The sequence below is a fragment of the Sphaeramia orbicularis genome, chromosome 15, assembly GCF_902148855.1.
Source record: "Sphaeramia orbicularis chromosome 15, fSphaOr1.1, whole genome shotgun sequence".
In the NCBI taxonomy this organism is placed as follows: domain Eukaryota; kingdom Metazoa; phylum Chordata; class Actinopteri; order Kurtiformes; family Apogonidae; genus Sphaeramia; species Sphaeramia orbicularis.
Genome location: NC_043971.1, coordinates 51,301,037 through 51,325,166, shown reverse-complemented (window position 1 = coordinate 51,325,166; position 24,130 = coordinate 51,301,037). Strand labels below are relative to the sequence as shown.

Here is a 24,130-nt window from a genome sequence, read left to right as displayed (position 1 = left end):
TAAGGAAACGAGTTCACGACCTCGTAGGACCCAGTCTGTGACCCACCCCAGGGTCACCAACCACCAGTTGAACACCGCACAAACAAACAACCAAAAAGACACAACAAGAAGAAAAGAAGAAAAACAACGTCAATGATGAAACAATGAAGGTGACGTAAAAGATGTAGAAGACCAAACAGGATGAAAACAGGAGTCAAGTTCAGCCTACACACACACACACACACACACACACACAAAACGGATTCATTAGTCGAGTCAAACTAAAAAAAAACTGAAATATTCAACGTCCAGATCAATGTTCAGATAAATAAACATAAAGAGTTAAAACCTCAGAGAATCAAGTCCAACTATAAATAATCCTCTGTTTTTACTCAGAATGTCACATTTATCCTGTTTCTCATGTAAACGTTTCCACATTCTATCATTTATTCAGATTCCACACTGATCCAAACAGAAGAACAGAAGATGGTTCCACTGAGAGAACTTCATGAGTTTATGACTTCAGCCTCAGGCTGAAGATCACTGAGTTCATCAGAGGAGGATTTGACTGACCGGGGTCACAGCTCTGGTCTACCATATTAACTCTGGTGTATTTCACACATATATATATATATATATATTCCCCATATATAAATAATATATATGGGGAAGCAAAATTTACAATGAACATTTAGTTGTTTTTTCTCAGCAGGCACTACGTCAATTGTTTTGAAACCAAACATATACTGATGTCATAATCATACCTAACACTATTATCCATACCTTTTCAGAAACTTTTGCCCATATGAGTAATCAGGAAAGCAAACGTCAAAGAGTGTGTGATTTGCTGAATGCACTCGTCACACCAAAGGAGATTTCAAAAATAGTTGGAGTGTCCATAAAGACTGTTTATAATGGAAAGAAGAGAATGACTATGAGCAAAACTATTACCAGAAAGTCTGGAAGATACTATTAAAGAAGAATGGGAGAAGTTGTCACCCCAATATTTGAGGAACACTTGCGCAAGTTTCAGGAAGCGTGTGAAGGCAGTTATTGAGAAAGAAGGAGGACACATAGAATAAAAACATTTTCTATTATGTCAATTTTCTTGTGGCAAATAAATTCTCATGACTTTCGATAAACTAATTGGTCATACACTGTCTTTCAATCCCTGCCTCAAAATATTGTAAATTTTGCTTCCCCACCCTGTATATATATATGAAAACTGTTCTGGTTTTGTCTATTTCAATTTAATGTCCTGTCAAAATGAGCCAAATATAAACAAAATAATAATAATAATAATAATAAATTTCATTTATAAGCGCCTTTCAAGACACCCAAGGACACTGTACAAGAAGACAAAACAGACAATGCCCAAAACACAAAGAAGTAAACAAATAGATAAAAGAATAACTATGATATATAGAAATGAAGATGTAAAACTGACAAAAAGCACAAATTAACAAAAGTATGTGAAAAAAGAATAACAAGAGCCATTTAATTCAATCAAATGAACTCGAATGAACAGACATGTAAATGTCAGACATGTTTGGTGCCTTCAGTTGTTTTATGTTTAATGTCAAACACAGATGGACACCGCCCCCTCATGGACGAACTGGGAAGTGCAGATCTGTGACTGAACAAACCAGTGGATACCAAGACCCTGATTTCACCCCAGGACCCGGACCAAGACCAGGACCAAGACCCAAACAGACTCATTTAACACTGACATAAACTCTACATTAAAACCTGATCCATGTGAGACAAAGGAAACATTTGTTCAAATCTGTGAATGAAAAAAACAAAGATGAACATTTGCAGAAAAAACTTTTGTTATAATTTCATTAATTTGTGAAAATATTTCATTTAACAAACAGAATTTAATGCTGATCTCAAAGTTCTTCAACATATATATTTTATTCTACATGTAGTTTGGAGTAAATTCTGAGAATCTGTTTCCAAGGTTTAATTTTATATATGATGTTGAAAACTTTTATCCTGATTCAAGTCTGATGTTTAAGTTCTAAACAAAAAAAGTGGCTGTAAATTCATTAGGAAGGATCAGAAACAGATAATAGATACACAAAAAAAATAAATAAATAATAACAATAATAATAATAATAATAATATAAAAAAGAATAATAATTGTTGATATTATTTTTAGTTTAGATGTAGTTTTGATTCAGTTCTTCCCACAGATCTGCTGATGTTGAAGGATTGTTTTTAGATTCAAATCAGAATTTTTACTTTAAAGATAAGAAATAAAATAAAACAGTCAAATAAAAGGTAGAAGAAGGAAGAAGAGATTCACAAATGCAAACAAATACTAATAAAAAATATATACAAATATAAACATACACTAATATAAACAAATATACTCTAAAATATACAAATATATGCAAATACAAATAAATATACACTAATGTAAACTTATACAATAATATAAACAAAAATATACATTAATGTAAACAAATACACTAATATAACCACATATACACTAATGTAAACAAATACTTTAATATAAACCATTATACAGAAATATACACTAATATAACCAAATATACACTAACATAAACAAATATATGCCAATATAATCAAACATAGTCTAATATAAATAAATATGAATATACGATGTCCATAATCTTCTTTTTTTTGTGTGTGTCCTCATGGTCCTGATGCTGTGTTTACTTTTGTTGTCTTACCTTTGTTTGTTGGTGTTTTTTCTTCTAAGTGTGACTCAAAGCTGTGACCTGTAGGTGATGGACCACACAGGTTTGGGTCGGTCCAGTTGGTCAGGTCCAGGTTCGATGAGGTCACCTGAAGATACTGAAGGACACATGGAGTCCAGACCTGGACTCTGGATGTAATGGAGACTTTAAATCATCAACACAAGGTCTGGATGAAAACTAATCCAACTGTGGATGAAAATAAAGGTTCTGACATTATTTAAATTAAATAACACTATAATTTAAACCAAAGGTGTCCAATGAAAAAAAGGAGGTGGAGACAGATGTTCCACGATGGAGACAAGATGTGAAATGAAACTCTGATCATCAGGGTTTTGACTTTTTAATATGAATTAAGGCTCATCTGGTCTATAAACACATCCATGGTAATAAAATAGTAATAAAATACAGGACAAAGATCAGTTTATATATTAAACAGTTTTCAATATGAACTAATACAGAAGAACATGTGGAGAACATTCCAGAGTCCATCAGACCCTTCACATGGTCAGTCCACATTCAGGTCCCATTAGAGACTGGACCCTTAGAGGAGTTCATCAAAACCGACGCAGAAAAGGGAATGGATGAGTCTGGGTGGAACCACGTGGACCACCAGGACCATGTGGACCATATGGATTATCAGGGCCATTGGGACCATCAGGACCATTAGGATCATCAGGGTCAGCAGGACTGCCATGGACCACCAGAGGGTCCAGGCCTCAGTAATGGCTGAGCTCCTCTGGAGGCAGAGGAAGGTGGAAGGGGTCTTCTCCTCCGATGTAGGCGCTGATGCCGTTCTGGTTTCCCCACTCGTAGCTGTCGGACGCCAAACTGAAGAAAGACCACAAATAAACAAACATTAGATTATGATCCACACGATGAAGAAAAACCTGGAGAAGATCAACCTGGACCAGAAAAGACCAACAAAGTCTGAATCAGGAACCGATGAAGGTCTGAAGGTCCAGGATGAGACAGGAGGCATTCACAGACATCCGTAAAACAGAGAATCACAACACACAGAGGGTTCAGAACCATCAGAGCCATGAGGACCATCAGAACCATGAAGATCATCAGGATTATCAGGACCAATAACCCGTGTCCCATGGCGGTCCCCGTGGTGGTCTTACCTGGCCTGTATGTTTGGAGGCATGACGCTCCACGCCAGGTCGTCATCGCTGTCGTAACGTCGCGGGTTGTCGAAGAAATAAGCACGAGACGAGAAAACGTGTCCAGGAAGTCCGGTTCCACTCTGCAGACCCACAAACCAACACAACAGGTTCAGTGGTTCTGGTTCTGGTCCTTTAAGGAACCAGAGGATCTGCTGTCATCGTGGACTCACCCGGTCCAGGTTCGGTTTTCGGACTCTGAAGAAGAACACGACCAGGGAGGTGGGGAGAAGCTCCCACACGAACAGGACCACCCCGAAGACCACGTACCCGGCATCGCCCAGGGTCGACTGGAGGTCCGCCTTCAGAAATGACAAAGACCACGTTAGGACCTGGACCAGGGCTACGTTAGGACCTAGACCAGGACCATGTTACAACAAAGATCTGTACCGGGACCACCAGGAACACATTATGACCTCTACAAGAACCACATTGTGACCAGGACCAGGACTACAAGGACCACCAGGACCACCTTATGACAAAGATCTAGACCAGGACGACCTGGACAACATTATGACAAAGACCTGGACCAGGACCACAAGGACCAAAGACAAGAATAAACATAAAGAACTGAACAAAGCAGGATCAAAGATGATGTTATTATAAAGACCTGATGGACTGTGGCCAGTGTTGGACCTGGTCTGAGGTTTACCTAGTCCTGGTCTGAGGTCTACCGGGTCCTGGTCTGTGGTCTACCTGGTCCTGGTCTATGTACATGGTCCTGGTTCTAGTTCTGGTCTTACATACCTGGTCTGACATGTCGTAGTCGAAGGAGTTGATCCTCTTGTTGGACAGACCCAGAACCATCAGGTCTGAGGTCCACCTGGTCCTGGTCTATGTATCTGGTCTTGGTCTATGTACTTGGTCCTGGTCTGAGGTCTATATGGTCCTGATCTGAGGTCTACCTGGTCCTGGTCTGAGGTCTGCTTGATTGTTGTCCGAGGTCTACCTGGTCCTGGTCTACGTACTGGTCCTGGTCTACATACCTGGTCTACATACCTGGTCTGAGACGTTGTACCAGTCGTAGTCGAAGGAGCTGATCCTCTTGTTGGACAGACCCAGAACCACCAGGTTGTAACAGGCTCTGGACGTGTACAGGAGGACGACGACGGCGCCGATGGCGGTCACCTGACACACCGACGTCCCCTGGACAGGAGGAGGCGGAGTCAGGGGTGGAGGCAACAGGTGTGAGAGAGGAGGCGGGGCATAGGTTTATCGCCACCTGCATCCCCTTTAGGGACCTGGGGCCTCATGTACAGGGTGACCCAAAAAAAAGTTTACACTGCCATAATACAACTTCAATGCCATGTTTATTCAGCTTAGAATTAGAATTTGACCACAAATGATACATTATTGTAAAGAGCATGTACAGTAGATTCTACTTTTCATTGTGTCCTCCCTTAAGTGTCACAACAGCCTCCAGGTGCCTGCGGAATGCTTGACAGGTCTTATTTATGTAGGATGCTGTCATCTTTTCCCAAGATCTAACAATGGACCTCTCCAAGGCTGCCACAGAAGGGTGTGGCTTCTTACAGGCACCGTCCTCCACAGTTGCCCATATGCTATAATCCAGGGGATTGAGATCTGGACTCTGGGGTGGCCACATATCCTTGGACCAGAATGCCTGAGTCCTTTTGGAGGTGTGTGCTGGTGCACCGTCCTGCTGGAACACATAATTCCCATCCGGGTAGTTGGCAAGGATCCATGGCTTGACTTTATCATTCATAATATCCAGATATTTGTCCGTGTTGATGCGCACTCCTGAAGGAATGAACACTGGAGGCATCTTCTTTCCATCTGATGAGATGAGGCCAAAAACCATGACAGAAGCTGGGTGTTTTGTAGTGTTGGCATACTTTACATTATCAGGGACATCTGAAGGATCACTTCCAATCCATCGGTCATTTCTGCGGTTGGGGATGGCATCCACAGTAAAAATCTTTTCATCTGAGAACAAGATCGCACGACCTGCTGCAGCATGCTTGACATCTTTCAACAACACCTTGGACCGACTGACCCGACTTTCTTGTTGAGCCTCAGTAAGCAGTGGAACCTTTACTCTGGCCCTGGACTTCATGTTCAGATCATTCTTGATGAGCTGTTGCATTGATGAGCGGCTCACATCAAGCTCACGTGCCATCTTTCTCATGGACCTCACAGGATTTGTCTTGATGTGCCGTTTGACCTTGTCAATCAAGTTTTTGGTCCACACAGATCAGGGACGACCAGACCCAGGTTTTCGTGAGGCTGTTCCAGTATCTTTCAGCTTCTTTTTAATTTTGTAGACTGCACACCTGGATATTCCCAGCTTTGCTGCAATCTCAGTAGGTGTCAGACCGGCACGCAGCAATTCAGGTACAGCTAAAGTTTTCTTCATTTTCAACAGAAGCACATGAATTGGAAAGAAGAGCAATGACCTGCTGCATTGAGTGACCTTAATGAATCACTGAAGCATGACAACCTATGTAGATATGCTTCAATGGCTTTTAAACAAGCAGTCAACTGAGTGTACACTTTTTTTTGGGTCACCCTGTATAAAGTGTGCATACGTACAAAAACCTGGCGTACGCCCTTTTCCTCACTCCCATTCAGATGTATAAAGAGTGAAATGACCGTGGAAAAGTGCGGTGCTCCACACCAACTCCACAGCCGGAGTACGCACGTTCCTAGTGCTGTGGAACCTTTGGCGACACTTAGAGGAGACACTGAGAAACTGTTCATAATGTGAAAAAGGTCATTCCTCCGATTGATGTGCACATCAGAGATACACAGAAGAACAATGAACACACAGACACGTCATCCTACTGTCAGAGCAGCACATCTACCACCAGAACCAGAACCAGAACCAACCAGACCAACCCTGGACCCATCAATGCCAATCCTGCCTGGGAGGACATTCAGCAACAACCATATAAAGAGACAAGGACACACAGTTCACTGGTTGATAAATGCATTTACTGTCGTGTTCATGTTTGTGAGAACATTTATTAGTCGGTCCAGTCGCTCATTGACTCCACAGACTGTCCTCACGATGTCCTCTGGTGACCCGGGTCAGTACAGACCCATGCTGGTCGGACGGGCATCAGCAGTGGGCGGTGGTGGACCGGAGGACCGGCTAACGCTGGGGAGTCAACAGAAGCCTCCGTGACAGGAGGATGATCCTGCGTCTGACCATCCTCTGTCTCATTGTTGGAAAATAATAATTGGAGTGATTAAACAGGAGTCACAGTCTGTGATTTCCAGACATGATCACACATGAACCTTTATCCAGTTTATCTGTGATCAGACTGTGTGTGAACTCATGTGTGACTTACACTAATACTAAATACAGATTTAGCTTGGGGGTGATCCGCATCAGCCCTGAGAACAGTGTCACCCACAATATCGTCGACTTTCTGCTCAAACAGTCTGAGTTCGTCTCTTTTCTTCTTCCGCCTGTTTCAGCCTCCGCTTCACCTCCACCTTGACGTCATCATCTGATCCTGCAGAGGGCAATCCCACCTGCAGACCCTGTTTATACTAATTTGCATATTTAAATGTGGGCATGGAGAGGGAGGAGTCAGGTACTCCAACATATGCGCTCAATTCCACGCTGTCTGAGATGAATAAAGGAAGTGTACTTGGATTCGGGCGTACATTCATTTTCTGAACCCGCTTTATCCTCACTAGGGTCACGGGGGTCGCTTGGAGCCTATCCCAGCTACATAGGGGCGAAGGTGGGGTACACCCTGGACATTTCGCCAGTTCATCGCAGGGCTGACATATAGAGACAAACAATCACTCTCACATTCACACCTATGGGCAATTCAGATTAACCAATTAACCTATTGGTGCATGTCTTTGGATGGTGGGAGGAAGCCGGAGTACCCGGAGAGAACCCACGCAGACACGGGGAGAACATGCAAACTCCACACAGAAAGGTCCCACCCCCCGTCGACTGGTGTTGGAATCGAACCCAGGACCTTCTTGCTGTGAGGCACGAGTGCTAACCACTGCACCACCGTGTCGCCCCATTTCGATTCGATTTCGATTCGGGCGTACGCTCAGTTTTATTCATCTGGATTTTTTTGTGCGTTCGGACTTTTCTGGATTTGGGCGCACGCCAGGTTTCAGTATGAAATCCACACAAGTCTTTATACATGAGGCCCCTGGACTTGGGTTTGTTAAAGGCAAATCTGGATCCAGATCTGAATCTGGATCCACATGAATCTACATTAACACATATGACCCATGAACGCCTCATGTGCATGAGTCCCTGAACGCCTCATGAGTCCAGCAGTAGAACCTGATGCAGTCTGTCTTTTTTTTTATTTTGGCGTCCACTGGAGGAAAGGCTCACACATTTCATTTATTATTTTAATCATTTTTATACAATTTATTGATCATTTTGCTAATTTGTTTGTTCAATATTAGATTTATTTTGTTCAACTTAGTTCATTTGTTTTTTTCTTTTCATTTTCATTCATTTTATTGATTATTTTGTTGATTTTCTGTCTTTTTCTATTGAGCACATCTGTTTTTTATTGTTAATTTCTTTAATTATTCTTTTTCATATTTTCAATACCATTAATTAGGCCTATAACAGTACACAAAATTTTTGGTTTGGTGCATTTTCCGTTTTGAAAGCCACGGTTCGTTTTTTTTTGGGTTCAGTACAGGAAGAAAGAAACCCCCTCAAAATGTCTTCAATGCATTTATGAATTTTTGAACATTTTCCCCCCAATTTCTGGAGACAATAGAATATAGAAAAACAGGAATAATATAATTCTGCTGCTATAAATCAGACAGAAAATGAAATAAATTATTAATATTACTAAATGTATTTCAAACATTAGTATTGAACTTTTCCCTGAAAGGTAGTTTTGAACAAACAACAAAAATCTAATCACAGTTCTGTCAGTTCACATTCTGCAGAAAAAGAACAACATAAAATTCCACATGAAGTGCAGCATTAACAAGAGGGTAAACTGGTATTCTGTTGAAACAAACTGAAGAGAAACACTGACAACAAAATTAACCTGATTATTTATTTTAGGACAGAGAACAAACTGTTTAGGACACTGTGTATTTGTGAGTGTGTGTGTGTGCAGGGTGTGATTTGTCAAAAATAGTGTGTGTGTGTGTGTGTGTGTGGGGGGGGGGGGGGGGGGGGGGGGTTGTTGGAGCCGGGGGGTGGAGGTGGGTGGGGGCAGTTATATACGTGGGGGTGCGGTCCATAACTAACAATGGCATGAAACGAAAGTGAAACTTTACACACTTCTAACTCTTGGGTTCTATGCCTCTGTTATAGTGTGTGTGAGAGACAGACAGACAGACAGACACAGACAGACAGACACAGACAGACACAGACAGACACAGACAGACAGACAGACAGACAGACAGACACAGACAGACAGACAGACACAGACAGACACAGACAGACAGACACAGACAGACAGACAGACAGACACAGACAGACAGAGACAGACAGACAGACACAGACAGAGACAGAGAGACAGACACAGACAGACAGACAGACAGACACAGACAGACAGACACAGACAGACAGACAGACACAGACAGACACAGACAGACACAGACACACAGACAGACAGACACAGACAGACAGACACAGACAGACACAGACAGACAGACAGACAGACACAGACAGACAGACACAGACAGACAGACAGACACAGACAGACAGACACAGACAGACAGACAGACACAGACAGACAGACAGACACAGACAGACACAGACAGACAGACACAGACAGACAGACAGACAGACACAGACAGACAGACAGACAGAGACAGACAGACAGACAGACACAGACAGACACAGACAGACAGACAGACACAGACAGACAGAGACAGACAGACAGACACAGACAGACAGACAGACACAGACAGACACAGACAGACACAGACAGACAGACAGACACAGACAGACAGAGACAGACAGACAGACACAGACAGACAGACAGACAGACAGACAGACAGACACAGACAGACAGACAGACAGACACAGACAGACACAGACAGACAGACACAGACAGACAGACACAGACAGACAGACAGACAGACACAGACAGACACAGACAGACACAGACACACAGACAGACAGACAGAGCTAGTGTCAGTGTTTTAGAGCTACCGTAGTTCCTAGGGGCCAAACAACATGTGTCTTATCACCGTCTCTTTCCTGGTTGTTGTCTTTCACCTGAACCTGAACTGATCCAAACTGGACTGGACTGATGCTGGAGGGTCTGCAGTCTCTTCCTTCCAGGTTCACATCATATTTGTTGTTTTTTTAAACCTTATATCAGCTGCTATTTCATATTTCGGGTCAACGTGCGCTCCTTCCGTATGTCTGTGTGGAACTTGCACGGATTTAAAGTTCTGCATCGAACGTCTTTGGTTCCTTTTTCTTTTTCTCATACTGTACCGTTTGGGTACAGCTGTGTACCGAAATGGTTCGGTTCGGTACGTGGACCGTTACAGGCCTAATATTTATTATTTTTTTGGTTCATGTTTTCATTACTTTATTCATATTCACTTTATTGATCATATTTTCTTCATCTTTATTGATTTCATGTCATTTTCTCCTGTTGGACATGAACAGATGTTGGTTTTATGTAGATTTTATTCATTTCATAATTTATTTGGTTTATTTTAGGTAATTTTTTTCCTTTCAGACATGAGCAAAAGATGATTTTTGCTCATTTGATTTATAATTTTGTTCATTATTTGTTTGTTTTTCTTGATTATTTGTTTTTTTTTTAATATTTGTTCTGGTTCGTGTGCAGAGGGGTGTGTCTCTCACCTTGGACTCCAGGTAGATGTTCGCCAGTGACATCTTGGCGATCTTATAGAGACAAACCGACAGCGAGACGGCGCAGAGGACAAACAGGGAGTCGTTGACGGTGACCCTCACCAGGACGACGGCGTGCGTTTCCGCAGACGACGTCCTGACCACGACGGCGCAGGCCAGGTTGACGACGAGGAAGAGCAGACTGACGAGGAGGAAGAGCAGGTAGAGGGGCAGCCTGGGGGGTCACATGACCACAACACGCCATCAGACGCCGTCAGGACACGTATGACGTCACATGTGCAGGTGTGGGCGTTTACCTGTATCTGAGCAGCTCCGGGTCGAACTTGGACTTGGCCTTGAACACAACCTGTTAAAAAAAAAAAATTTTAAATTAAAAATAAAGAAAAACCAGCTGATTCTCACTTCTCTGTTCTCAAACGCATCACTTCCCCTTCAAACAGGAAGTGGACGTTTCACAGTTCACGTCACGCCAGACCCAGACTCAAACATTTACAGTAAAAAGACCACGATTCACCGCAGTTGACAGTGGAAAAAGTCGACTGGATGAAAACCACGTCTATGTTTAACGAGACCACAAAAAAAACGGAACAAACAAGAACTGATGTTGAACCTTCAGTTATACATGAAAATATCAGATGAATAAATAAAAAAGAATCAGCAGAAAGTGAAGACAGAGCAGGATTTATCTGAACCAACGGGACCGCCAACTGTCATCTGAACCCCCCAGGACCCTGTAGACCACATCAGAACCCCCAGGACCATATAGACCACATCAGAACCCACCAGGACCATCTAGACCCCATCGGAACCCACCAGGGCCATATAGACCCCATCAGACCCCCCAGGACCATATAGACCACATCACAACCCCCCAGGACCATATAGACCCCATCGGAACCCACCAGGGCCATATAGACCCCATCAGACCCCCCAGGACCATATAGACCACATCACAACCCCCCAGGACCATATAGACCCCATCGGAACCCACCAGGGCCATATAGACCACATCAGACCTCCCAGGACCATATAGACCACATCAGAACCCACCAGGACCATATAGACCACATCAGAACCCACCAGGACCATATAGACCACATCACAACCCCCCAGGACCCTGTAGACCACATTGGAACCCCCAGGACCCTATAGACCACATCAGACCCTACAGGTCCCTGAAGACCACATCAGACCAACAGGACCATGTAGACCAAACCAGACCCCCCAGGACCATATAGACCACATCACAACCCCCCAGGACCCTGTAGACCACATCAGACCCCCAGGACCCTGTAGACCTCATTAGAACCCCCCAGGACCATATAGACCACATCACAACCCCCCAGGACCCTGTAGACCCCATTAGAACCCCCTAGGACCATATAGACCACATCAGACCTCCCAGGACCATATAGACCTCATCAGACCCCCCAGGACCATATAGACCACATCACAACCCCCCAGGACCCTGTAGAACACATCAGACCCCCCCCCCAGGACCCTGTAATAATAATAATAATAATAATAATAATAATAATAATCTTTATTTATATAGCACTTTTCATACATTAAAAACTGTAGCACAAAGTGCTTTACATATGAGTTTAAAAATCAGTACCGCCCCCCCACCCACACCCGCACACACACACACACACACACACACACACATATACATGCAAACCCACAAACTCACACATACTTAAGAAGACTGACTGAGCACGGGTAGACCAGAACAAAAATGTACAAGTAAAAGAGGAGGTGCTGTCTCAGGGAGCCATCCGCACCAGGAGGCAGCCGCCGACCCCGGCAACCACACTGTAGACCACATTGGAACCCCCAGGACCCTATGGACCACATCAGACCCTACAGGTCCCTGAAGACCACATCAGACCAACAGGACCATATTGACCAAATCAGACCCCCAGGACCCTGTAGACCACACCAGACCTCCCAGGACCATATAGACCACATCATAACCCCCCAGGACCCTGAAGACCACATCAGACCTCCCAGGACCATATAGACCACATCATAACCCCCCAGGACCCTGTAGACCACATCAGACCCCCAGGACTCTGTAGACTCCATCAGAACCCACCAGGGCCATATAGACTACATCAGACTCCCCAGGACCATATAGACCACATCATAACCCCCCAGGACCCTGTAGCCCACATCAGACCGCCAGGACCCTGTAGACCCCATTAGAACCCTGCAGGACCATATAGACCACATCAGACCTCCCAGGACCATATAGACCACATCAGAACCCACCAGGACCATATAGACCACATCAGAACCCACCAGGACCATATAGACCACATCACAACCCCCCAGGACCCTGTAGACCACATTGGAACCCCCAGGACCCTATAGACCACATCAGACCCTACAGGTCCCTGAAGACCACATCAGACCAACAGGACCATGTAGACCAAACCAGAACACACCGGCCCCCTTAGAACCCTGTAGACCACATCAACCCCCCCCGCCCCAGGACCCTGTAGACTACATCAGATCCCCCAAGACCATGCATACCAGAACTCCCGGACTCATACAGACCACCCCGGAGCCTTCCCAGACCTGGTCCCAGACCCGGTCCCGGACCCGGTCCCGGACCCACCTGTGCGCAGTAGAGGTTCATGAGGCTCAGGGTCCAGAACTGCAGGCAGACCGGCAGACAGTACAGGCTCCAGAACGGAACCGGACCCAGGCTGTTGACGGTCCTGGAGTTCCGGAAGTAGAAGGAGAAGAGCAGGGTTCGGAGCGCGGCCCAGACCAGGCACAGGAACAGGAACCCGGTCTGGAAACTCACGCGCTTGTGTCGGTACCGGAGCACGAGCCACAGCTGCGCGTACACGAACAGGAAGAGGAGCGCGTAGAAGGCGGTGTAGACCCCGGTCAGACCCAGGGTCACGAACGGACGCACGGCCGGGCCCAGGGTCGGCGGAGGAACCGGGGGGTCCGGAGGAGGGACCGGGGGGTCCGGAGGAGCCGCCATGGGCCACCGGGTCCGGACACGGGCCGAGGAGGAGGTGCTCAGGAGCGGAGGAGGAGAACCGAGGAGGCACGGAGACCGGGACGCATGACCAGGAGGAGGAGGAGCGGGACCTGGAGCGGGACCAGCCGAGGAGAACCGCAGAGGAACCTCCGTCCGGTCCGGACCCGCCCCGTGCACAACCACGTGACGTTACGCATCAGCTGACGCATGACGCGGCACCTTTAACCCTGTGGTGGACCAGGGTCCGGTGGAGGTCCAAAAGGGGGTCCGGTGGAGGTCCAAAAGGGGGTCCGGTGGAGGTCCAAAAGGGGGTCCGGTGGAGGTCCAAGCCGCGGACCCTCTGGTCCATCTATGCTCAGACCTTCATCCACCAGCAGAAAAAAAACAAAACATCAAATATAGCATGAATATAACATGAACCAGAAAAATGGAATAAATGTAAATATAATAATAATAATAATAATAATAATAATAATAATAATGATAATGATAATGATAATAATAATAATAATAATAATAATAATAATAATAATAATGATAATAATGATAATAATAATAATAATAATAATGTCTCCTTAAATCCACTGATCATACGAAACTATGTGTGGTTTATTTGATTCTGTATTTTAAGTCCTTTATGTTTTATACACACACACACACACACACACACACACATATATATATATAATGCATATTATAGTATTATAACAATTACTTACTACTACTTTATTATTTTTAGTTCTTTCTAACGTGTAATTGCCTGTTTTTTTCCACTGTTTTTATAGTTATTATTTTTCTTGTAATATTTGGTATTTGGTTACATTCAGTGTTGTGCATTGATTTATTACAATGTTGTTTTTAATGTGAAGAATTTGAAAGGTTAATTATTCAAAGAAACTGAATAAACGTCTTTAACACATGATTTTTATGCAGAAAACAGGAGAAAATTCATATGACTGAACTGTTGAAGTTCAAAATGACATGATTTCTAAAGTTCTAAACAGAAAATGAGTCAAATATTCAAGTGAAACCTGAGTTTTTAACATAAACGACGGTGGTTTTAACTGGACTTGGATTCAGACACTACATGGATCCTGGTCCAGACGAGGACCGGGTTTGTGTTTATTCTGGGTCGTGTGAACATGGAGGAGGTCGAAGATGGAGACGGGACCGGGTCAAACGTATGTTTACCCCAGAAGGACCTCTGTCCCACAGCACATCCATCCAGAACCAGAACCACCTAGACCTGATGGAACCACATGGGTCTGGACCACTGTGGACAACCCTCAGACCACATCCAGAACCAGAACCATCTAGACCTGATGGAACCACATGGGTCTGGATCATCAGGGACCTGGAAACTTTACAGAATGGTGAATATTTTACTGTCTCAACTTTTTCTTGAATATTTTTCTAAAATTGAGTCTGTTTTCAAAAAGGTCAAATAATGTGTTTGTTTTTGACCTAAAACAGGTCAAAGGTCATTTACTTCTTACTGTTTTCAGTTTTAATTTAATGTTCTGTCCAGTAACATTTTCTGACTCTTTATGGTCGAATTAAACACATGATACATTTACAGGATTCAAACCAGAAACTCATCAGATGTAAAATGATTAACGTTTCTGTTTGAAATAACTGATCAAAATAACATGTAAAGGTGTTAAAATGTCAGCTTTAGATTATTTCTAGTTTTTATTTTAACTCTATCACAGGAACTAATTATTATAATAGTTTAACATTATATTAAAATTGCAGATTAAAAAATAATTTCATTTTTGGAGCTTATTTTGTCAGATTTTCATCCAAATGTGTTGGTTTTATGTTTGTTTCATTTGATTATGCATCAGATTTCGACAACATATTAACTTTTTTTTTTTTTTTTTTTAATTATTGTTATTACAACAGTTAATAATTGTGTTTAGATTTGTGAAATGTTTAGTATTGTTCATGTTTTGGCCAAAAATAAGACTTTAAAACCACAAAGCATCAACATGTTGAATAAGAACTGAAATTTTGTCGTTTTACAGGAAAAAATAAAAAGAATTAAATCACCAATTAAAGTTACGTTCACACAGCAGGTCTTAATGCATGATTCAGATTTTTTGGTGAAATCTGATTTTTTTGTGTCATTCATTCATATTCCACATTAAATGCAACTTCTATTAGTTTTGAGTCTGAACTGAATGCGACCCTGAAGTGACCCACATGCACTAAAGAGGTCCTGATAGCATATGAGACCACAGACACACACTGTGTTTACAGAAGGAAATATGGAGGACAAAGAACTGGGACGTTTGTTGTGGTTCAATGACAAAGGTTGATAAATGCGACCTGGACGTTCAGACTGAAGTCACATTGGAAAATATCAGATCTGTATCAGATTTAGGACCACATATGACAGTGGTCTGGGTCAGATTTAGGACCACATATGACAGTGGTCTGGGTCAGATTTAGGACCACATATGACAGTGGTCTGGGTCAGATTAGTGCTGTTCAGACTGTCTTTAACAGATCAGATCCAGGTCACATATGGACACATTTACCTGCAGTGTGAACGGAGCCTTTTGACGCATTTCATCAAATACTTAATAATAAAAGAACTATATGGGGCCATTATTGTAGCAATATTATTTGCAAATGCGTGTGGAGAGTTGAGTGTCTGTATTTCTATCTGTCTGTGCGCAGTCGGATTTGCAAATGTGTAAATGAATCTGTAAATGCACGATGAGATTTGTGTGTCTGTACAACAATCTGCAAATGTGTAAAACAACTTGTGTGTGTAATCAGATTTGAAAAGTCAAAGTATTTTCACTACAAGACCCAGAAATACAGACAAATCACTGGTTACAAGTCAAGCGGCTTCTCATAACACACAACTCCGACTGCGCACAGACAGCTTGAGAAACGGACACACAAATCTCATCACGCATTTACAGATTCATTTACACATTTGCAAATCCGACTGCGCACAGACAGAAATACAGACACTCAACTCTCCACACGCATTTGCAAATAATATTGCTACAATAATGGCCCCATAGAACTAAACCATGAAACCGTTACCTTCATCTCACCTTCAGCTTTCAGTCATGACCAAAAATCTGTAAAGAAATTATATATTATATATCCAATATGTTGGAAGATTGTGTTGGTGTGGTTTTTTTTTTTTTTTTTTTTCTATTTTCTTTATTCATTATGTTCAACTTTTTCTAACAAACAAAAATCATGTTAATTATGGACGCTGACTGATGAAGATTATCATCACATGAATCATTTACGAAGAACTGAACGAGTGAAAATGATGAATCTGTGCGGGTTTGAACGATAACAAGTGGTTCCAGTCACAAGCCCCGCCCCTCGCACAAATTGTAACCGTTTCTATATGTGGCGAGTTTGAAGTAAACTGATATAAAATTTAGGTTTTTATAGACATTTGAAATTTTGCCCATTATACATAAATGGGAGAAAAAAAAGGATTTAAAAAATTCACTAAAAAAAAAGTGAACTTTGACCTACTTTTCCCAAACTGTAACCACATCTATTCTGGGTCACTGGTAATCTATAACCACAATTTGGTATGAATTCAACCAACAGTCTTGCTGCTAAAGTGTAAACAAACAAACAAACTGAACCAAAACCAATATCTGTTGGGGGGGGGGGGTTAAAATCTGTTCTGTTGTGTTTTAATGTGTCATATTTCCTCATTTTTCTGTTTCCCCGGCCTTGAACGCAGCACATCCTGCTGACATGGTTTTACTGCTGGTCATGTGACTCTGGTGTCATGTGACTGTGGGCGTTACTGCGGCCGTCGTCCTGCAGGGGGCGGTGTTCACCTGCACACGGAGGCGGAGGAGCGTCGTAGATAAGTGAGTGAGATTAAAGAAAGGATGGAGGCGGAGGTGTGAATGAAGGCACACGCACGGCGTCAGAAAAGGGCTGTTTTTATTTCAGGTCATTCCTCAGGTTATTAAAGTCAAGCACAAACAGTAGCTTATAACAGCTGATTCCATGTGAAAAGCATGAGACGTTAAGCAAATGCAGAACACTGTACCTTTAAGGAATTAACTGCAAAGACCAGAATGCAACAGGCCCGCTCACTCACTTCCTGTCCATGAGTCTGTGAAAACGTAAAGACGCACACGATCCCTTTCAGTACGAGACATTCAAGGTCTACTGGGACGAAACCCACGCCCACTGCCGCGTGGTTGATGGAGGCTCCGCCCACTCCAGCAATAACACACACACACACGCACGCACATGCGCGCGCACACACACAGTCTTTAAGCCACTTTCTTCAGGCAGAGCACTTAATGGCACAACGAGGACCGGGACCAGGACCGGGCCAAAACCAGGACCTGAGGACTGAGGTCCAAGGAACAGGACCGGAGCCAGGGTCGGGACCGGGGCTGGGACCAGAATCAGGACTGGGTCCGAGGGCCGGGGCAGGGACCGGCGAACCCTAACCCAGGCTCTGACAGAAACAGGATCCGAGGACCCGGGGCCTGAGGACCCCAGGGATCCGGGAGCAGAACCAAGGCCACGGCTGGGACCAGACCCTAGGACCGGTCCAGGACTCCAGGAACAGGACCAGGACCCGGGCCAAGGCCGGGGCTGGGACAGGGGCCGGGCCTGCATCCAGGACCAGGACTGGGGGTCAGGTCCAGGGACCAAGACTAGGACCGGGACCGGGACCAGGACCAGGCCTCTACTAGCTGGCTTCAGACGGTTTGTCCAGTTCCACCTTCACCCCTTTTTCTCCTGCTGCTGAAAAACAGAACAGACAAGTTTGGTCCAAACCTTCAGACCAGGTTCTGGTTCAGGTTCTGGTTCTGATGGGGTCAAATCCATTCATGTTCAAACAGTGAAAGTTTTACATAAACCTGAGTCTGGTTTTAGTTTCAGTCCCTGGTCTGGATCAGGGATTAGAAGATGGTTTAATTTATTCATATCAAACTCATTAACATTAACATCATTAACTATATGTTTATTTGTCTGAGCTGTTTCACTCCTTTCTTTTCTTTCTTTCCTGTTGACAGAATGTGTTCAGTTGGTTCTGGTGGATCTGGACTAAAGAGCATCTGAGATTCTTCATTAATGTGACTGAAGGAAAACAGAACCATGATGGTTTTCAGGTGAAACTCACCTGTTAGATACTTTTCTTTAGCTCGGGCTCGTTCGTCTGCGTCGAAATACCACACGGTGATGGCATACCTGAAGAACAGAACCGACAGGACCGGGTCAGGACCGTTAACTGGACCATGTGTAAACAGAATCATGTATAAATAGGACCATGTGTAAACGGGACCATGTGTGAATCGGACCATGTCTGAACGGGACCATGTGTGAAGGGGCTCTGACCTGGTGGCGAACGCCGGCTGGACCTCGTGCGGGTTCCGTCTGTCGGACCAGAACAGCAGCAGGCGGTCGAACTTGGGCTCAATATCGGCGAACTGGGCCTTTCCCTCGGGGAAGATCCGCAGGAGGCCGCCGTGTTCCTGCAGAAACAGACCAGAGGACCACATCAGAGGCAGGAAGGCCCGCCTGGACTGGATCGGACTCTTTATCGCGTTCATCAACACGACGCGTTCACGCCACCGGAAACGAGCGGCGACCACTCGTATTAAAAGATCCACTCCAATGCATCCCGCGTGTGAGCTTTGTTAAATTATCAGCGGACAATGTTGAGGAAAAGGCTTGAACGGCGAGGATAGGAAGCAGCAGCGGGGGACGGACTTCCTGTGGACGGATCGGAAGAATAAGCCACAGGAAAACTGCTCCGTCTGGATAAAGGACCTGGAGAGTGAAAAAGCAGATTGCTGTAAGCGTGGCGCTCCCACTCGCACACAGCTGATATGATAGGCCTTCTGTTCACACGCAACGCCGACACTGGACGCACACGCCCTTCGCCCAGCAGCGCCGCGGCCGCTCCGACGGACAGCATGGGGGGACAGAGGGAGGGAGGGGGATTACCAGGACCCGGACCAGGACTCGTGCTGCCTTCAGGTGCTGTGGGGAAGATGAACCATAACACTTTATCTGGTTTATGTTGGATTTTCTGTATCAGCAGAAGGTGACAAAGGGTTTTTCATTCACCCATAAAGACCCAAACATCCACCGGTGAGAACTAGGGCTGCAAGAAAATATCGGTTCTACAATATATCGCAATATTTCATTTCACAATACTGTATCGATATTAAAAAGTATTATATCGATATTTTTAGGTATTTATTCAAATGCAGGTATTGTGGAGGTTCATTTTTGTTTTTTGTTTGTATTTTATTTATTATTATTTAACACTTTTATTAAATAATGTTAGTTCCTTAATAGAATATGAACATTTGAACAGGATCTTAAACTAATGTCTGTAAAACAGAATTCCAATTTTAACACAGGAACATTTTGTGATATAACATTAGATCCTGTTCTGATCAAATATAAATGTGTTTAGTATTTGTGCAGATTTCTGCTGTAATTCCATTCTTCAAGGAAATAATCATAAAAAAGAAACAAAAAAAATTTGCCTTTTTAACAGTATCATGATATATCGCGATCCTAGTATTGTGTTTTGTATCGTACCACCAAATTCTCGCCCATACACAGCCCTACCGGTGACCAGAACCAAGTCCTGATCTGAACCGTCCAATACCTGCTGATCCACTAATACCATCAATACATGCAAAATACACTGGTCTACCTTTTTTTTTTTTTTTTTTTGTAGAAATTATCTGCCTCATTAAATGTGCTAAATGTTACATATTTTGATCAGATCAAAGTGCTGGTTTGCTGATGTTTTCAGGTATGTGATAAAGTGTTCTTCCACATATATGTTAGTTTATGTCCATTTATACAACAGATTTGTAAATGTTCCACTGATAGAACCTGCAAAGTGAATGTATCATGTGCAGGCTAAGGTTATTATCATTAACGAAAACTAACGAAATGATGAAAACTAGAATTCAAAAAACATTTTCGTTAACTGAAATAAATAAAAACTACAATTAAAAGAAAAAACGACTAACTGAAACTGTATTGTGTGTTTACAAAACTAATTAAAATGGATAAAATTAAGGATAAAATTCCCTTCGTTTTTTTGTCTTTGTCAATGTCAGATTGATACGAAATTGATTTTTTTCGCTCTAGCAATTGTATCTAGCGGCACCATACGACACTTGACGGTCCGTCACTTGTGGTTTCCAGTCGTCTTCTGGTCCGAACTCTACCTGGAAACATGGAGACTAAAGTTGGGAGAAAGCAGCAGAGTCCTGTCTGGGATTTATTTGAATATGACGGTGAAGAAGAGAAAAGATACGACTACGGATGTAACGATTACCGTTATAATGATAAACCGCGGTAAAATTGCAGACGGTTAGTATTACAGTTTAAATTCTAATTATCATGATAACCGTGTTTGATTACCACACTTTTCTGGAGAAAACACCAATGTAAAGATCTGCTTTTATGTCAAATATTTGAGTATAGTTTTAATTTATTACAATTTAATTTTCTGTACCTAATATTTGGAACCAATATTCACTTTTAAAGTCTTTGAAAAGGTTCGTTAAGCATCTGTGTTGCTTATGCAATAAATTATATACATTTTTCAAATCAAATTTTATATATATATTTTTGTGTGTTTTCTGGCCTTTTGTGTTGATACAGTAGGTTAAAGTGAAAAAAATAATAGGCAGATGATATAGATGAAGTTGTGCTGGAAAAAAAAGATCCCAAACATGGGTATAGTAAACATTTGTTTATATAGTATATAAAGGCAAAAGCAAAAGGACTGAAAAACAGACAAAATAGGCTCAGACCACTAAGGGTTAATATTTGAATGTTTCTGCAACAGAAGGGACATTGTGCCGATTTTTTTGTTTTATTGTATTATTATTATTTTTTTAATACAGCTTGGTTAAATAATTTCAGTGTGTGTATCAGTACTTTTGAACATTTTGAGCACAATTTCAATAATACAGTGATAATAATGATAACCGTGATAACTTTGGTCACAATAACTGTGATATGAAATTTTCATATTGTTACATCCCTAGATACGACAAAACTAAAACTAAGCCTTTAGGAAAAAAAAAAACTAATCAAAACTAGCAAACCGGCCTAAAAAACTAATTAAAACTAACTGAATTAGAGAAAAAAAAAGTCAAAACTAAATACAAGTCAACTATATTAAACTAGAAAAGCACTGGGAGAGCACCGACCTCTGCCAAGGCTGTTCATACATCGTGCATGCAATTTGTAAAAACTGTATCCGATGAATTCACGTCACAATAGATTGTGTTACAGTCATTTTTCATTTCATTATGACAACAAAAGCACTTGAACGCAACAGAAACGTAGCATCTTCATATAAATCAGTGAAACTGTCCCAGTGTTCTGCCCGTTAATGTGGAACCTGAACTAAACACAGTCCTGTTTTAGATTGTTTTATCAGCGCTGTAGGTTTTATTTCTGCCTCTGACAGACACACGCTTCAGTCTGTCAATGTTTGACACACGATAACGTCCAACAGTCGAGGTCAAAGGTCAAACAAAGACCAGGATCCACTGTTTGTACGACGGAGAAAAAAGGATTTGAATGTTCAACAAATCAGACCTGTTCAACCTCAGACAGGACAGACTGTGGACACACAGGAAGACACATGGGACGCCCACAGACCAGGACACGCCCACAGACCAGGACACGCCCACAGACCAGGACACGCCCACAGACCAGGACACGCCCACAGACCAGGACACGCCCACAGACCAGGACATGCCCACAGACCAGGACACGCCCACAGACCAGGACATGCCCACAGACCAGGACACGCCCACAGACCAGGACACGCCCACAGACCAGGACATGCCCACAGACCAGGACATGCCCACAGACCAGGACACGCCCACAGACCAGGACATGCCCACAGACCAGGACACACCCACAGACCAGGACAGTCACAGACCAGGACACGCCCACAGACCAGGACACGCCCACAGACCAGGACATGCCCACAGACCAGGACATGCCCACAGACCAGGACACGCCCACAGACCAGGACACGCTCACAGACCAGGACACGCTCACAGACCAGGACACGCCCACAGACCAGGACACGCTCACAGACCAGGACACGCCCACAGACCAGGACACGCTCACAGACCAGGACATGCCCACAGACCAGGACATGCCCACAGACCAGGACACGCCCACAGACCAGGACATGCCCACAGACCAGGACACGCCCACAGACCAGGACATGCCCACAGACCAGGACACGCCCACAGACCAGGACATGCCCACAGACCAGGACACGCCCACAGACCAGGACATGCCCACAGACCAGGACACGCCCACAGACCAGGACACCCCCACAGACCAGGACACGCCCACAGACCAGGACATGCCCACAGACCAGGACACGCCCACAGACCAGGACATGCCCACAGACCAGGACACGCCCACAGACCAGGACACCCCCACAGACCAGGACATGCCCACAGATCGGGACACGTTAAAGTTTAATGGTAGATTTTTCTTCCTCAGTCAGATGTGATGCCAGTAGATGGTTAGATGTGTTTGATGAGGTAGAAAATTATTATTTACAGTCAGAGCAGGAGAAGTATTTTAGAGGAAGAACATTTAAACACTTAAATCAGTGTTGAAATTCAGTCCAAACCATCTGTGAGTCATTTTATAAACACAGATAACACTTTAACCCAAACTAACCAATGCACTGACCTCCATCCCATAATATTAAACTCTATTCTGACATTAGTCCTTATTGTTTTGGATCCCAGACCCCTGTTAGAAAACAAACACCTGACTCCACCGTGTCCACAGGCTTCTGTCCGTACAGTTCCGCTCCAAACATAAACATAAACATAAACTGACTGGTGGGTTTTTTCTCTTAATCCGTTGGTTTCAGACTGAAACAGGATCCAGCTCAGTGGGTCTGAGTCCACGTGGTCCAGACCGGTCTGAGGTCTGTTCATGCATTAAAGCCACACTGACGTGTCTGTGTGTTCATGTCAGCTCCAACACGCCGCTCACATGTCCCTGCCTCTGGCCCAGTGCATGCTGGGATGCCTTCCTGCTCCGTGTACGGCTGCAGCAGATAAGCAGTTTAGAAAACAGATGGAAAGTATGCACGACGGAGGCAGATACAGGGGACGGTTCCACCATGGGTTCGGACTGAACGGAACCACAAAGAGTCAACTTCTACAAGATCAGACGTCTGCATTTACACTGAGAAACAATAACGAGGTTCACACACAGTTTTCAAGGTCAAATTCAAGCACTTTCAAGGGTCATTTTCACATTATCACTGGGGTCAAATCCACATCTACAGGAATACATATAGTCAGTAGTAAGGGTGTGTATTAGCAAGAATCTGGTGATACGATACAAATCACAATACTAGGATCACGATACGATATATCACGATATATCA

The 24,130-nt window shown here is 43.6% G+C and overlaps 1 protein-coding gene and 1 pseudogene across 1 annotated transcript; both read right to left on the bottom strand.

Moving 5' to 3' along the window:
- Positions 1–3,032: 3,032 nt before the first annotated feature.
- On the bottom strand, positions 3,033–13,940 carry LOC115433795 (integral membrane protein GPR137B-like). The gene is made up of 7 exons (XM_030155299.1): positions 13,309–13,940; positions 10,982–11,031; positions 10,677–10,899; positions 4,871–5,017; positions 4,045–4,173; positions 3,833–3,954; positions 3,033–3,536 (listed from the first exon to the last, which is right to left on the bottom strand). The coding sequence occupies exons 1-7, from the start codon at positions 13,684–13,686 to the stop codon at positions 3,425–3,427; spliced, it is 1,161 nt and encodes a 386-aa protein (XP_030011159.1). The 5' UTR covers positions 13,687–13,940; the 3' UTR covers positions 3,033–3,424.
- Positions 13,941–17,606: 3,666 nt separating this feature from the next.
- The window catches only part of LOC115433798 (egl nine homolog 1-like), a 39,731-nt pseudogene continuing 33,207 nt past the window's right edge, over positions 17,607–24,130 (bottom strand).